Source organism: Cynocephalus volans, chromosome 2, assembly GCF_027409185.1.
Source record: "Cynocephalus volans isolate mCynVol1 chromosome 2, mCynVol1.pri, whole genome shotgun sequence".
In the NCBI taxonomy this organism is placed as follows: Eukaryota; Metazoa; Chordata; class Mammalia; order Dermoptera; family Cynocephalidae; genus Cynocephalus; species Cynocephalus volans.
This window is the reverse complement of record NC_084461.1, coordinates 166,645,826-166,662,923: the sequence shown is the minus strand read 5'-3', so window position 1 is coordinate 166,662,923 and position 17,098 is coordinate 166,645,826. Positions and strand designations below refer to the sequence as shown.

At 35.8% G+C, this 17,098-nt stretch overlaps 1 protein-coding gene and 1 non-coding gene across 9 annotated transcripts in view; both read left to right on the top strand.

Moving 5' to 3' along the window:
• HMBOX1 (homeobox containing 1) overlaps window positions 1-17,098 on the top strand; it is a 196,970-nt gene that overhangs the window by 148,796 nt on the left and 31,076 nt on the right. For all 8 annotated transcript variants that reach the window (XM_063088037.1, XM_063088034.1, XM_063088036.1 and 5 more), the window contains exon 6: window positions 2,937-3,090. In XM_063088037.1, the coding sequence (XP_062944107.1) occupies window positions 2,937-3,090 (154 nt within the window). The remainder of the gene's footprint in view (window positions 1-2,936; window positions 3,091-17,098) is intronic.
• TRNAI-AAU (transfer RNA isoleucine (anticodon AAU)) lies at window positions 3,532-3,605 on the top strand. Its single transcript has one exon. It is a non-coding gene; the product is annotated as a tRNA-Ile (tRNA).

The window sequence follows — 17,098 nt, the reverse complement described above, 5'->3', positions numbered from 1 at the left end:
GAGTGCTAAATTCAGCATGGTTAACAACAAAAGCCCATTATTTAATCAAATTAAGCTCAACAGTCTTTTCTCTTATCTAATTTAAACATTACCGTAGCAGACAGGGTTTGCCGATTGTCTCTTGACTCATGGCACTGATTCTGCATACTTCTAAATTAAACAAATACAGTTTGCCAGAGGCTTATGCAGCAAGCACATAAAGTAAATGTGGAAATCAAAAGAAACTTTTATTCACTTGCAGAGTCAGAGCTGAGGGAAACATGCATGTGATGTGGGAGAAGATGGGAAATTGCTTTGAGAGAAGCTAGTTTCTGTGGATGGAGTAGTAATGACGTGCTTGTAGTCATTCTTTTGTTAGCTGATAGCTACAGGCTCACCAGATCTAGGCTGGATGAGCAAAAAATTATTATATGTACAAAGAGAACATTTACTGAAATTTTAGAATCTATTAGCAAATTATGAATAGGTTTGGGTTTTTTTTCTCATGGGTTTAGATTTGCTAGATGAAGATACAAAATTTTGTTTTAATGGAAGCCCAGATGTAATATGGGGAAAAAATGTTACTGTAAAGAAATAGGTAACACTTTTCCTCGAAGGATCATTAGCCAACCCAGAACTTTTACATTTTACTTCAGAGGAGTTTAAAGGCTTATATACATTGTTCCTTTGGGGGTTTTTTTTGGATTTTTTTGTCAGAGTAATTTTGAACCCGTTCTTAGATTACGTATTGCTCTCCATCCATTTCTACCAAAGCAAGATGAACCAAGGTTTCTAGAACAAATCTATTTCTTGTGTTATTTTTAAGTACTGCTACATTTAAAAAGAAAAAGGAGCAAGGAAAAAAACTCTCAAAAGTAATGTGATAATATTGTGTTTTAAATTAAATATGTTTACAGTATTTAAAATTATTTGGAGTTTACCTTCCAAAGATTTTTTTGGAGTTTTTTCGAAGTAGCCAGGCCACTTCTTCTTTCTCTTTCTTCTTTTTCTCTCTTTCCCTCTTTCCTTTCTTTTCCTTCCTGACCAATCTTATTTCATCTAGGTTTCCTTTTTATAGAAAACCTAGACAATACAGGATATTATAAAGAAGCATAGTAGGGTTGGCTGGTGAGGTCAGTAGGTTAGAGGCCGGTGTTAAAACAACAAGGTCAAGAGTTCAGATCTCCTTACCAGCCAGCCTCCGAAAAAAAGGAAAGAAAAGAAAAAAGAAGCATAGTAATATTAACAACCCCAGTACCAAGAAAAGACCATTGTTATCAGTCGGCTTATTTCCTTCAACCTCCTGATTGAGTTAAGGTTCTTTGTGTTCTCTATTCCATTTGTACCCATTTATCTCTCTTCTCACCTAAGAAAGCATGCTGCAGTTGTAGATGTGCCCTACTAGTTGGAATTCACTGACCTATTTATTCCCTGCGCTCCACCTTGAAACTTTCCATCTCTTTATCTGAGCCAGGCCTTTGATGAGAGGACCAATTGCCTTACCCAGTCTATTTCTACCTGTACCTTGATCAGCCACAATAGCAACTTGGCTCTGTTTTGGACCTTTTCACACTAGCTGTAGAACAAAACTTATATAATCTTAATTGGATAGATTCCAGAGCTCTTGCTGAGCTGTAATCCCTTTTTCCTTTTAGAAAAGAACCAAAATAAAGACTTAGAAATCTTCCAGCCCTCTAATTCCTGCTTCTGTCTAAATTTTGTTAACTTTGAATTAGGCCCAGTCTGAATTCCCAGGTTACTGTGGCAGAATGGAACTCTTTTTCTTGAACTTAAAGAAGGGTTTCTGTTTAGAGTTTCATAGTGGGTAGGCCAGGAATTTTTTTAAGCCAGGGGTCTGCAAACTTCCTATAAATGGCCAGATAGTAAATATTTTAGGTTTTGCAGGCTATGGGATCTCTGTCACAGCTATTTGATTTTGCTGTTATAGTGCAAAAGCAGCCATAGACAATATGCAATGAATGAGCATGACCATGTTCCAGTAAAACTTTATTTGCAAAAATAGGCAGTGGGCCATAGTTTGTTTACTCTGTTTTAAGCCATGAATATTTAAAGCGTTTTATGATATTTTTCTCACTTGCTCATTTGAGAAAAAAAAATTTAATATTATCTTTACATAACACACTATAGGAAATTACATGTGTGTTATGGGTTGAAACACAAAAGCTATAAAAATATTCTGAGTGATATTCAAACCCATTGGTCATAATAGAAAAGACTGACAGATTTGGCTACATAAAAATTAAGATCACAAAGCATACCATAAATAAAGATAAAAGACAAATGAAAAACTGGAAGAAAATAATTATAATCTATATGACTAGCAAGAGAGACCTGATTTAGTTAGTAGACTAAAAGCATATCAAATATCACCTGAATTTCTTTGGTGTTATATTTGACTTTTTTTTATAAAGAGTTTACAACAATTAGAGTTATTTTAAGTACATCTCTTACCTGCATCCCTTCTTTAAGGGCTCCCAAGTTCTTTGAATGGTAATGAAGGGTTCTGAACATTTAGGATGTATTATTAGTAAAGATTACAGCTATTAAGTAGGAATTTCAAGAGAGGCTTTTCAGAGGAATCTACATTGGTCACTAAGCCTAGGACCATACTACCCTATCCCCTTAGGAGGTAGAGTTTGTACTTTGTTTTGAAAAATACCATAAGTGAAGATAATAGACAAATGACCAAGTGAAAAAAAAGTGACATTTTAAAATAACTACTGATGGTCTTTTTAAGGAAGAGTTTTTCCTGCTTAGAGTTTTATTTTAATCAAAAAGTATTTTAATATAAATATGAAATATATTGGCCTGAAAGTTTCAATGAGGGACAAAAGTTTATTGTTCTCAAAAGTTTATTTTCTTGATTTCATGATATATTTGTCACATTGGTTTTAATAAATTGCAAGATATTTGTAAAAATGTCTTGTTTATTTCAGGGGCTACACTAAGTATGAGACCAGCCCCCATTCCAATAGAGGACCCTGAATGGAGACAAACACCTCCCCCAGTCTCTGCCACATCTGGCACGTTCCGACTACGACGAGGGAGTCGATTTACCTGGAGAAAGGAGTGCCTGGCTGTCATGGAAAGGTACATGTCTCCTTGTCTGATAAGAAATCTCTCAAACTTAGGAAACAGATAAACTTTAGATAGATTGGGATGGTTTTCATTTTGAGCAAGCAATTTGGGTTCTAGGTTGTATCTCTAAAAATATTTTGGAATTTTATAAATGATGTATTATAAAAATAAGTTGATATTAGCATTGAGAATACATAAAGCTGGAGTTAGCATCTATCAATTTATTTTACTTATAATTTAATAGTGTCCTCAGTAGTTTAAGACACTTTAGAAGAAATATTTTTTGAGTTTAGATCTTTGTATTATGTTTTGGAAAAGCTCTTTGAAGTCTTATTTTCATCAAAAATATTGAATAATTATATAGGAGGCCACTGAGATTTAACTTTCTTCAGTAAGGAGTATGGTCTAAATGAGCTTAGTCCCAAAGATTAGAAATACTTGTTTTTAAGGTCTGGCTGGTTGGCTCAGTTGGTTAGAGCATGGTGCTAATAACACCAAGGTCCAGGGTTCAATCCCTATACCAGCCAGCTGCCAAAAAAGACAAACAAACAAAAAGATTTGTTTTTGACTTTGATTTAGAAACTTACCCTCTCATTCCAACACAAGTATCTTATCCATAGTAGATACTCAGTACTTTTCTAACCTGAATTTGACCTTAGCTTCAGTTTTTTCATCTGAAATGGTATAAGTTAATTAAATGTTTGTGAAATATTTGATATATTTAGTGTAGATCCTATAGTAGAATTATCCTTTTAGACCTATGAGGAAGTGATATTTATATAATTTTGTTTTGATGGAGAGTTTATATATATATGCAATAAGATAACAATTTGCCAGTTGTACATTTTTATTATCAAATCTGATGAGTAGAATGGTATACTGAATAGAGCATTTGACTCAGGGTCAAAAGTCTTGAACCCTTATTAACTTTGTTCAGGTCACAAACTCAGAGCTATAACTTCCTCAGCTCTAAAATGTAGTTTTTCAGTAGCCAACATGTCATCTAGGACTTTTGCCATCTCTCTTCCTGCCTACTTTATGATTATTTCCCAGCTCATTAATGCCACTACCTGAAAGAGAGGGATATTTAAAATGTTGAAATACAGACCATGATTTTGTTCTTGTGATATAGTTGAAATTAATAGGCTTACTTAAGGAGAAATTTGGATCTAGTAGCCAAAAGTAAACCATAGGTTATCCATTGATGTTATCATCTGTTCCTTTCCTCGGTGTTTTTATTATAGATAATAGTAGAAGCCATTTATTGAATAATGAAACCTTACTTGCTTGATTGGTTAAAATGAAAGAGTGAGACTTTATTGTCCTAGAGACCTGACATTTACAGTCTGCTTTGTTTTTCTCATCTAGAAATTTTTATTGTTTTTGAAAATTTCTTTAGGCTTACCACATAGCAGATAGGAATTAAAATAATATCTATCTTAAATTATTCTGAAATGGAATATACAGTTCCTAGCCTTAGAATAATGCCTGTCTTTTCCTAGACTGAATGGGTGAATAAATACATATGCACAGACTGTAAAGCCAGGAAAGTGAGCCTGACTCAAGTCAAAACTTGTTCCATCCTTCACATCATACACCAGGATAAATTCCAAATCAATCAGAAAAGTGAATCTATGTAAAAATAATAGAAGAAAACATTGATTCATAATCTAGAAAAGGGAAAAATGTTTCGTGACTATGACTGAAAATCCAAAAGGAATAATGGAAAGGATTGATAAATATGATTGTATAAATTGAAAGGAAAACTTTGGGGAAGGGGAGAACTGAGCAAAGTAAAAAAAGACAAACTGGAAAAAATATTTGCAACTTTTATTATCCCTAACATATAATGAGCTCTTAAAACAGAGATGACCAGCAACTCTGTAGAAAAAATGGGCTGAAGATATCAGTAGAAAAACAAATGCAAATGGCTCTGAAACATATGAAAAGATGTTCAACTTAACTCATGACAAGAGATGTTCAGATTAAAACTACTTGGAGAGGGGAAAGCAAGATGGCTAACTAGAGTTGTCTGGTGCTCATCCCACTCACAAAAAGTGACCAAAACAACAAATGAACAACTATATTTTGACTGGAATGACTGCAGAAATACACTGCAGAGCACCAGAGGAGGGACAAAATCCTTCTGGAGCACAGAAGACTAAGATAGCACCATAAAGAGCAGAGCAAAGCATCCTGCCTCTGCCTCACTGTCTCTCCACAGGGACCGGCTCAGAGTCAGGTGGAGAGAAGATAAGCTAGAAAAAACCCAGCTGTCCCCACTGCTGCCACAAATGCCGGCAATCCCTGCCATAAGAGAGTCCCTCAGTCCTCACAGGCCCCAGATCCAGCTGCACTGCCTCATAGTAGAGGCCCAGGTAGAGCGACCTCCAGCTTCCAGGCCTAAGCAGCGACAGCACAGAGCCGTCTTGAAACCAAACCCTCTGCTAAATTGCGTCCTGCCCTGGGGTCCTGTGAAAATTGACTCCCTGTATCCTGAGGCCCCACTTTCATTCTGCCATGTTCACACAGGACCCCAGCCCCAGCTGCCTATATTCTAGGCCAGACAGAAAGACTGAGACTCCAGCATCTGAACTCATGCAGCACTGCCCCCCCAATGAGAACAGACAGATCTGTTCAGCAGGGAAGCTGCCAATAAGCAGTGGTCCACCACATTCGTATGTACCCATCCTGCACAAACTGCTGAGCCCACAGGTTCCCATACTGGCCTGATAGCCAGTCTGCTGGTAGCTCTGTCTCCCCCCATGGCCCTCCACAGAGCCACTTGGCCCTGCTATACTAGTATGCACCTGCTTACTGACCAACAGTGATCGTGCAGTGACTTTGCCTCATCATGCCAGGCCTCTACAAAGCTGCTGGACCTAGCTGCACTCTAGCAGGCTTCCTCAGGGCCACAGCTGATCCAGTGGCCCTCTACAGAGCTTCTGGGCCCTGCTACACTGATGCACACCTACCCCTTACCTGACAGCAGATTGGGCAGCAGCTCTGCATCCAGCTGGTGGCCCATCACAGGGCTGCTGGGCCTTGCTACACCCTTGTAGGCCTGCTCTGGGCTCAACAGCTCATCTGGCATCATTCCTCAGAGCTGCCAAGCCCTGCTGCTTCTGTGCACATCTGCTCCCTGCTTGACAGTGGATTGGGCAGTGGTTTCACTTCCTCTAGCAGGCCTCTATAGAGCCAGCTGGTCCTACTATGGATACCAGCTCCTGGCCAGGCAGTGGCATCTGCTCCTCTGGCAGGCCTTCGCAGAACCACTTGACCCCCCTACCTTGCACCCAGGCATACTGATCAGGCAGCACACCACCCCTTGGAAGAGAGAACCTCAGAGCTACCTGCCCACGCCTATATTGATAGCTGGTTGGGAGCAACTCTGTGCCTCAGAGAGACTACCAAATAGCCGGTTGGCTCTCTGTGCCCGTACATGCCTGGCCAAACAACCAGGCTGGAGTCTCCATCCCAGCAGAACAGAGCCAGTGTTGGTACAGACTCCCACAGTCTAGGCCACTGAGGCATTTGCAGACATCGCTGAAGAGGATTACAACCAAAGAAACTACACAGAGATTACACTGCTTAATCCACTCAAAACCAAAGCCAATGCAACACATCCAACAGACACCCTAGTACCTACATAAGGAAAAAGTTATGTAATCTACTCCATAAAATTTCAAAAAGCAACTACTCCATTAGATGTACACATATCAACATACAGACACAAGAAACATGAAAAAGCAAAGAAACATAATACTCCCAAAGGAATACAATAACTGTCCAGTAACAGACACCAAAGGAAAGGACAGTTATGAAATGCCTGTAAAGGAATTTCAAATAATCTTAAAGAACTCAACGAGATACAAGACACAAACAATTCAGTGAAATCAGGAAAATAATTCATGATCTGAATGAGAAATTTAACAAAGATATATCATAAAAAAAGAACCAAACAAAAGTCTTACAGCTAACGAATTCAGTGAATGAAATAAAAAATACAGTTGAAAGCTTGAACAGCAGACTAGATCAAACAGAAGAATTTCTGAACTTGAGGACAGTTCTTTTGAAATTGCTCAGTCAGAGGAAAAAAAGAGAAACAAGAATGAAAAAGAATGAAGAAAGCCTATGAGACTTATGGGACACTATTAAGTGAGCAAATACTTGAGTAGTAAGTATTTCAGAGGGAAAAGAGATGGAGAAAAGCACAGAAATTCTATTTAATGAAATAACAGCTGAAAACCTCTTAAGTATTGGGAACAATATGGACATTCAGATTCAGGAAGCTTAAAGGTCCCCAATTAGACTCAATTCAAAAAGATCTTTGAGGTACATATATAATCACTGTCAAAAATCAAAGACAGAGAGAATTCTAAAATCTCCAGCAAAGCTGTCCTTTAGAAATGAGGGAGTAATAAAGACCTTCCTCAGCAAGCAAAAGCTGAGGGAATTCATCATTACTAGACCAGCCTTACAAGAAATGCTTAAGGGACTGCTACAACTACAAATGAAAAGACAATAATTACTAACATGAAAAAGTATAAAACTCACCTGTAGAGGTAAATTCATAATTCAAACTCAGAACACCCCAGTGAAGTAATTATGCTATGTAAATCCTTTAATGCTCTCCTATGAGTTTAAATTCAAAATGGTAAAAAAAACAACAGCTACAGTTAGCAGTCAAGGAACATACAATAGATACAAATGTAAATTAAGGAACGAAAATATAATTTTTGTGGTGGGGGAAGTCTAGAGTATTTTCATGCAACTAAAGTTAAATTGCCATCAGCTTAAAATAGTTTATCATAACTACAAGACTCTTCATGTTAGCCCCAAGGTATTGACAAAAAGAGAAATTACAGCAGACCCACAAATGAGAAAGAGAAAGAAAATAAAGCTGAGCACCACAGAAAATGACCAATCCACAGAGATAAATAAGAGAAAAATAAAGGAACTAAGAATCTCCAAAACAACCAGAAAACAATTAACAAAATGACAGGAATAAGTTCTCACATATCAATAATAACCTTGAATGTAAATGGATTAAAACTCTCCAGTTAAAATATAAAGAGTGGCTGAATGGATAAAAACGAAATAAGACCCAACAATATGCTGCTTGTAAAAGACTAACCTAACTATTGAAGACTAATAGACTGAAAATGAATGGCTGGAAAAAAATATTTCATGCAAATGAAACCAGTAGGAGTAGCCATACATATATCAGATAAAATCGACCTTAAATCAAAAACTGTAAAAAGAGACAAAGAAGGTCATTGTGTAATGATAAAGGGATCAATTCAACAAGAGAATGTAACAATTGTTATTATAGATGCACCCAACACTGGAGGACCTAGAAATATAAAGCAAACTTTATTAGAACTAAGGGCAGAGATAGATTACAATTTAGTAATAGTAGGGGACTGTAACCCCATTTTCAACAATGGACAGATCATCTAGATTGAAAATAAGGAAATGTCTGACTTAAACTATACTGGATACCAGCTGGGCCTTGTAGACATTTACAGAACATTCCACCCAACAGCTACAGAATGCACATTTTTCTCAACTGCACATGGAACATTCCCCAGGATAAGTCATGTGTCAGGCCACGAAACAAGTCTACACAGATTTCAAAACATAGAAATCAGATCAACTGTCTTTTCTGACTACACTGGCATAAAAGTAGAAATCAATAAGAAAAACTTTGGAAACTTTAGGAAATTAAACAAACATGCTCCTAAACAGTAATTGGTTAATGAAGAAATTAAAAAGGAAATTTCAAAATTCCTGAGAAAAATGAGAATGAAAACACATCATACCAAAACCTATGGGACACAGCAAATGCATTCTAAGAGGAAAGTTTATAGCAATAAATGCCTATATCAAAAAAGAAATATTTCTAAGAAACTGCTTAACAATGTACCTAAAAGAACTAAAACTGAACTTAAAATTGCCAGAAAGAAATAATAAAGCTCAGAGCAGAAATAAATGAAATAAAAACTATACAAACAATTGTAAAGATTGGTGAAACAAAAAGTTGGTTTTTTGACAAGATAAACAAAATTGACAAATCTTTAGCTAGACTAATCAAGAAAGAAAAGACTCAAATAAATAAAATCAGAAATGAAATAGGAGATGTTACAACTGATACCACAGAAATACAAAGCATCAGAAAGAGATTATTACAAACAACGATATGCCAATAAATTTGATAACATAAAAGAAATGGGTAAATTCCTGGACAAATACAGTCTACCAAGATTAAATTATGAAGAAAAAGAAAATCTGAACACACAATAACAAGTGAGGAAATTTAATCAGTAATACCAAAGTCTTCTGTTAAAGAAAATCCTAGGACCTGATGGCTTCACTGCTGATTTCTATCAAACATTTGAAGAAGATCTAATACCATTTCTCTTTAGCTTATTTCAAAAAATGGAGGAGGAGGGAATACTTCTCAACTAATTTTATGAAGCCAGCATTACTCTGATTCCAAAACCAGACAAGGACCCAGCAAAAAAAGAAAATGACAGGCCAGTAGCCCTGATGAACATAAAAGCAAAAATTCTCAACAAGATACTAGCAAACCAAGCCCAACAGCATATTAAAAAGATCATTCACTATGACCAGTGGGGTTTATCCCAGGTATTCAAGGATACTCTAACATATGCAAATCAATAAATTTGATATACCACCATTAACAGGAAAAATGACAAAAATCATACAGTCATTTCAATTGACACAGAAAAAGCATTTGATAAAATTCAACATTCCTTCAAAATAAAAACTCTTAACAAACTAAGTATTGAAGGTATGTACCTCAATAGAGTAAAGGTCGTATATAAGAAACCCACAGCTAACATCATACTGAATGGGGAAAAGCTGAAAGCTTTCCCTCTTAGATCGGGAACAAAACAAGGATGGCCACTTTTCACCACTTGTCTTGTGTTCAACATAGTACTGGAAGTCCTAGCCAGAGCAATTAGACAAAAGAAAGAAAAATCATCCAAACTGTAAAGAAGGAAGTCGATTTTTCGCTATTTGCAGATGACATGATCTTAAAATAGAAAACCTGAAGACTCCACCAAAAAACTGTTAGAACTAATAAGCGAGTTCAGTAAAGTTGCAGGATACAAAATGAACATACAAAAGTCAATAGCATTTCTATATACTAGTAGCAAACTATCTGAAAAAGAAATCAAGAAAACAATTCCTTTTACAATAACTACAAAAAATATAATATACCAAAGAATAAACTTAACCAAGGAGTTGAAAGATCTCTGCAATGAAAACTATAAAACTTTGAAGAAAGAAACTGAGGAGGACATAAATAAATGGAAAGATATCCCATCGTTCATGGATTGGAAAAATTAGTTTTGTTAGAATGACTGTACTACCCAAAGCAATCTACAGATTTAATGCAATCCCCAGAGACTGAGGAGGGGAGGGGAATGGGAAAACAGGGAGGTTGGTTGGCCGACAGATACAAAATTACAATTATGTAGGAAGAATAAGTTTTGGTGTTCTGTTGTATAGTAGGGTGACTATGATTAACAGTTAAGATTTGCATATTACATAATAAATACAGGAGAGGCTTTTGAACGTTTTTGCCACAAAAAATGGTGAATGCTAGAGGTGATGGTTATGTTAACTACACTGACCCATCTTTATACAACATAAATGTATCAAAATATCAGATTGTACCCCATAAGCATGTACAGTTACAGTGTATTGATTAAAATAAATAAAAATATTTAAAAACTATATTGAGATACTGTATGGCTCACCTATCACATTGGCAAAAATCAAGTTCAGCAACAATTTTCATTGATTGTGCAGTAGAGAAATGGGCACTCTTTTGTTTGTGGAAATACAAAATGGATCAACTTCCCTGGAGGGGAATTGGGCAATATCGGAGAAAACTGCCTATGGGTTTGCCATTTGACCCAACATTTCTGCTTCTAGAAAATTATCTCAAAGACTCAATGGCAAAAATATGAAAAGATAGTAGCACTGTGTGTAATAAATCAGAATATGGAAGGCGACCTTTGGCTTATTGGCAGTAGACTGGATGAGTAATTTATAGTACATCCATACATAAGATGTCAAGGCTCACATAATGGAGTGCTATGCAGATGACAGCAGGAATGAAGAATACCTCTCTGTTTAGTGATCTCCAGGATATAATGTTTTAAAAAAGGCAGAATCAACTATATATAGTAGGCTATCATTTATGTATTTGTGTGTTTGCTTATAATTTGTTTTTAAGTGGAGGAATAAGCCATAAAATAAAATGGTTACCAACAGAACAGAAAAAAACAGGTTGGAAGAGACAGAAGGTAGACTTCTCTGAAAATACCTTGTTTTGACATTGTAACCACGTAAACATTTTACATAATTATAAAACAAAATAAAATTGAAATGGGGAAAAAAATGTGATCCTTAAAAAATAACTAAAATGAAACAAACAAACCTTATACCAACATGGTGACTAAAACACACAAGAATTATATCAGATAACTTTACAACACCATAATTTCACTGTACTTCCCAAGTGGGATAGAGCTTAAGAATAAAAAGAACTACCAAAATATCTTACACTGTTTTTACTAATTTTGGTAATATAAATGTTGTTATTCACCCATTTTTATTTATTATAGCTAGATAGGTATACAAGTAGGAGTATAGATAAAGATAAAACAAGTAATCATGTTAATGTTATTAGGAACCAAGATTTTCAAAGAGAACCAAGAGAAAAGAGATAGAAATATAAAATGAAAAGAATTAAATAATGGTCGGCCCATGGCTCACTCAGGAGGGTGTGGTGCTGGTAGTGCCAAGGCCGTGGGTTCGGATCCTTTATGGGGATGGCCAGTGTGCTCACTGGCTGAGCGTGGTGAAGACCACACCATGCCTAGGGTTGCGATCTCCTTACCCGTCAAAAACAAACAAAAAAAGAATTAAATAAAACAGTAATCTTGTGTGTGTGTGTGTGCGTGTGCGTGTGCGTGTGCGTGTGCGCGCGCGCGCATAAACACAGAAACGTATCTTGGATTAATTTTTTTAATAATGTTTTTGGGATACAATTCCTATTTAAAGTGTACAATTCCTATTTAAGGTGTGCACATCAATGCTTTTTAGTACATTCACAGAGTTATGCAGCCATCACCACAATCAATTTTAGAACATTTTTATTGCCCCTAAAAAAACCGTTCCGCCCAGTAGCAATCACTCTCCTTTTCCACCATTCCTTCCATCCCTATGTATCCATTAACCTGCTTTCCCTATGTGTAGATTTGCCTGTTCTGAACATTTCATGTGATGGAATCATATAATGTGGGGTCTTTTTTGGACTCACTTCTTTCACTTACATGTTTTCAGGTCCATCCACGTTGTAGCATATAGGGTATTGCATTCTTTTTTATTGTCAAATAATACTCCATTATGTGGATATGCCACCTTTTACTTATTCATTCATCAGTTGATGGGCACTTGGAGTTGTTTCTTCCTTTTAGCTGTTATGAATAATGCTGCTGTGCAAAACTTGTGTACTAGCGGAATTGCTGGGTCATATGGTAACTTTTTGAGGAACTGCCAGACTTTTCTAAAGAAGCTGCACTGTTTTACATTCCACCAAGAACTGTGTGAGGATTCCAGTTTCTCACCAATGTTGTTATGTCTTTTGGGTTATAGCCATCCTGGTGGGTGATATATTGATGCTGTTTCATTTGTGTTTACCTGACGAATGATTTTGAACATTCTTCCATGTGCTTATTGGCCATTTGTATATTTAACTTGGAGAAATGTTTTTCAGATCCTTTGCTTGTTTTTTAAATTGAATTATTTATCCTTTTATGTTGAATTATAAGCGTTCCTTATTCTAGGTACAGGTTCCTCGTGAGATATAAAATTCACAAATATTTTCTCTCATTTCTTTCTTTTTTTTTCTTTTCCCTTGGCAGCTGGTTGGTATGGGAATGTGAACTCTTGACCTTGGTGTTACGACACCATGCTCTAACCAACTGAGCTAACCAGCCAGCCCCCATCTCTCATTCTGTGTGTTGTCTTTTCACTTCATTGATGGTGTCCTTTGGAGTGCACAGGTTTTTGATTTTGTTGAAGTACAGTTTATTTTTTCATCTGTTGCATGTGTTTTTAGTGTCATTATGTAAGAAGGCTTTGCTTAAACCCTGGTCACCATGATTTATAACTGTTTCCTTCTAAGACTCTTATACTTTTGGCTCTTACATTTAGGTCTTTGATCCATTTTGAATGAATTTTTGTATACGATATGAGGGTAGGGATCTAACATTTTTTTCACATGTGGATGTCCAGTTGTCCCAGCACTGCTGAAAAAGCTATTCTTTTCCCATTGATTAGTCTTGACACACTTTTCAAAAATCAATTGACTGTAAATATGAGGGTATATTCCTGGACTCTCAGTTCTATTCCATTGATCTGTATGTCATACACAGATCATACCACACTTTTGACATACCACACTGTTGTGATTACTGTATCATTGTAGTAAAATTTGAAATTGAGAAATAAGAGTTTTACTGCTTGTAAAACTTTTTCAAGATTGTTTTAGCTATTCTGGGTCCCTTGAATTTCCAAATGAATTTTAGGATCAGCTTGTCAGTTTCTGCAAAAAAAGCCAACTGTAATTTTGATGGGAAAATCCTGTAATCTTGAATTTGAATTATAAATAATAGTATGAAATTATGTTATATTTTCTTTTGGGGGGGGGGGAAAAAAGGAAATGTTCCAGCTCTGTGTACCGAAAAGGCCTATACACACTGATCAGTCTAGTAGAAGTTATCATGCCTGTGGCCCAAGTTATGGTCATAATACCATTTCCCACTGAAAGGAACCAGCACTCTGGAGAAATGTCTGATTATAGGCATGGGGCAGGGAATAGACATGATGAGAATATACATCTTTTTAAAGCAAGAAACCTATTACAGTAAATAGGTGGTATCAAAAGGATTCAAGAGCTAACTTGAAGAGGCTCCTACTGTAAAGAAGGGGACAATTTTAACATCACTTTTAATACCAATGGTAATAAATTAGAGCACATCAAATATATTCATGTATTATAATGATACTTTTAAAAAAAGCCAAACACAGCTTATTAGTGACATCTGGAGAATGTTAGAGAATCAACTTAATATTTTGGAAAGTGGTAAAAGAAAAGAACTGAGCATTTGATCTTCCTTTCACCTATGAACTTTATTTCAGGTTAACCGCAAAGTTTTTCTCTCATGGAGGATTCCAGCTAATAAATGAAAAAGGAATAATAATTAGGATGTCATCATTTTGTATATTCTTAATGAAATAATAGATCTGGCAATGATCGTTAATAGCTACTAACATCCCAAAAGACAGAATAACCAGTCATCACATAAAGATGTACACACCACCACCTATGGAATATTCTTTCCAATAAAATTGAATCTCAGTCAAAGTTCTATTAAACAACACCATAGGGGTTCAATCAACAAAATCCATGATGTGAGAGATTCTAAAGGACAGTAACTCAGTTTCTTCAATAAATATATTGTAAGGGGTTAAAAAGAGGAAGGGGGACTTAAAGATTAAAAAAGACTTCCAGAGACACATCAGTCAGTTGCAGTATGGACCTTATTAGGATCCTGACTGAGTAAATCCATGTTTTTTAAAAAAATGTATTAGCCAAATGAGGAAATTTGACACTGGTTAAATGATGATAGTTGTTTCAGTTATGATATTGGCTGCTTATATATAAATGGTGCTACATTAACAAAAATTAGAGTTCTTTTAGAAATATGTCCTGAAATATGTAATAAGATGAAATAATACAATGTCTGGGATTTGCTTCATAACAGCACAGGGCAGAAAGGCAAGAGGGCAAGGGTTTGGATATATATCCCACAAGAATGGTAAAATTGATAATATTTTGCCCATAATGATTTGGGTTTTTTTTTTTTTTTCTCTTTAATCAAAAGCTTAAGACAAATGGAAATATGAGTTAAAAACTAAACAATAAATTCACTAAAATTGTTTAGAAATTTTTCTTTATAACCATGACAGAAAAAGAAATATTTCACTAATTCACATAACAAAATTATTATGCTCCTGTATCCTCTTTCACATCTAGCTATGCTTTTCAAAGTATGAGAATTTACTTGTAGATTTCTGTGGTTTGATGATGTTCATCTGGAGGTGCATGGTACAGTTCTCCCTACTTCAGTATATATTTTGCATTTGTGTTAAAGGAGGGTCTAGATTTTTATCGGAATCACATGGAACTAAAGAAATGAAAAGCTTTCATATATCACAAATAGGTGAACAGTATTCTTTAACAATAATACTTGCTTAAACATTTGGGTGTCACTGTAGCAGGCCCCAGCAATACAATAGTGAGCATGAATAGTTCCTGCCCTTTTGGAATTTACAATCAACTTGGAGTGACAGACATTAATCAAATAATCACACAAATACAGGTAAAATTGCAGCAGTAGTACCTGTGTAAAAGGAAAGGTACATGGTTCTACGAGATCTTATAACAGAGAGTGTGGTGAGAGTTAATTGAGTAAAAAGGGGAGAGGAATGTTGCAGGTAGAGAGGAGTGCTATAGTCATCTAGAACTGAGCTGATATGGTGGCTGCTAGCCACATGTGGCTATTTAAATTTTAATTATTTAATATAAAATAAAATATAAATTTCAGTTCCTCAGTTACACTAGCCACATTTCAAGTGCTGAGTAGTCATGTATGACTAGTGACTGTAGTTTTAGACAGCACGGGTAATGGAACGTTTCTGTCATCACAGGAAGTTCTGTTGGACAGCACCGATACAGAACAACTGTCATCCCCAATGGAAAACAAAGTTGATTATATTTTGCCCACAATGATTTGTTTTTGTTTTTCTCTTTAGTCAAAAGCTTAGCAGAAATAGAAATATGAGTTAAAAATTAAACAATCAGTTCACTGAAATAGTTTAGAAATTTTTCCTTATGACTGTGACAGAAAAAGAAATATTTCACTAATTCACACATCAAAATTATTATGCTCCTGCATCCTTTTTCATATCTAGCTATGCTTTTCAAAGTACAAGAATTTAATAATTCGTCATTAATAATGATTAATTGTTTTCCTCTAGCACTCATTGATTCGTTGATTGATTTATTCACCCGTTCATCAAACACTTATTTTTACACACTGCACTTGATCACTGTTTCTTAAATCTCTTTATTTGTACATTCCTTACACATACACACTTTTTTCATGCTATTTACTTGTCAAAGAGACCAAGGTATTTGTCCTATTGAATTTCCCACATTTTGGGTTTGGCCTATTGCAATCTTGTAGTGTCTCTTAACATCATCTCCGTATTTTTGTAGACTGGCAGATCTAGAGTCTTGATTATATTCCAGTTCAGTTCTTTTGGCAGCATTACATATAACTGGTGCTTTGTCATTCTTATCACATCACATAATAAGGCACATATTGTCTGTTTTTCCCATGTTTAGTAACCATGAGATTAATCAGTAAATTTCGGGCTGCTGTCTTGATCCATTTATTAGAAAGTTCCCCGTCAACTATCTACCTAAATAGTGTTAGGGCAATAATTCTTATCCTTGGCTGCATATTAGGATCACCTGGAGAGCTTTTAAAACTATCGGTGGGGCTTCACCCCTGACCAGCTGAATCATAAACTCTGGGCGTGGGTCACAGGTAGAGGTATATTTGAAAAGTTCCCAAGTGATTCTCAAGTGTAGCCAGGACTGAGAACCACTGTTTTGTCATCTACTGATGATAGTTTCCTAGTCATTTTTCCATAAGGACTTACAAGATGGCTGTATTCAATTTTTTACATTTCTTCTGCCTTAATCAACTGGAATTCTTTTATGAAGAACTTTTGCTCATCAATCAGCTCTTTGGTTTTGCTGAAATATACTCCCTCACAAACTTGGGGGAAGGGACTAGTAATTATGGAACTACGAAGTAAATGCTATAATGAAGATGGGTAA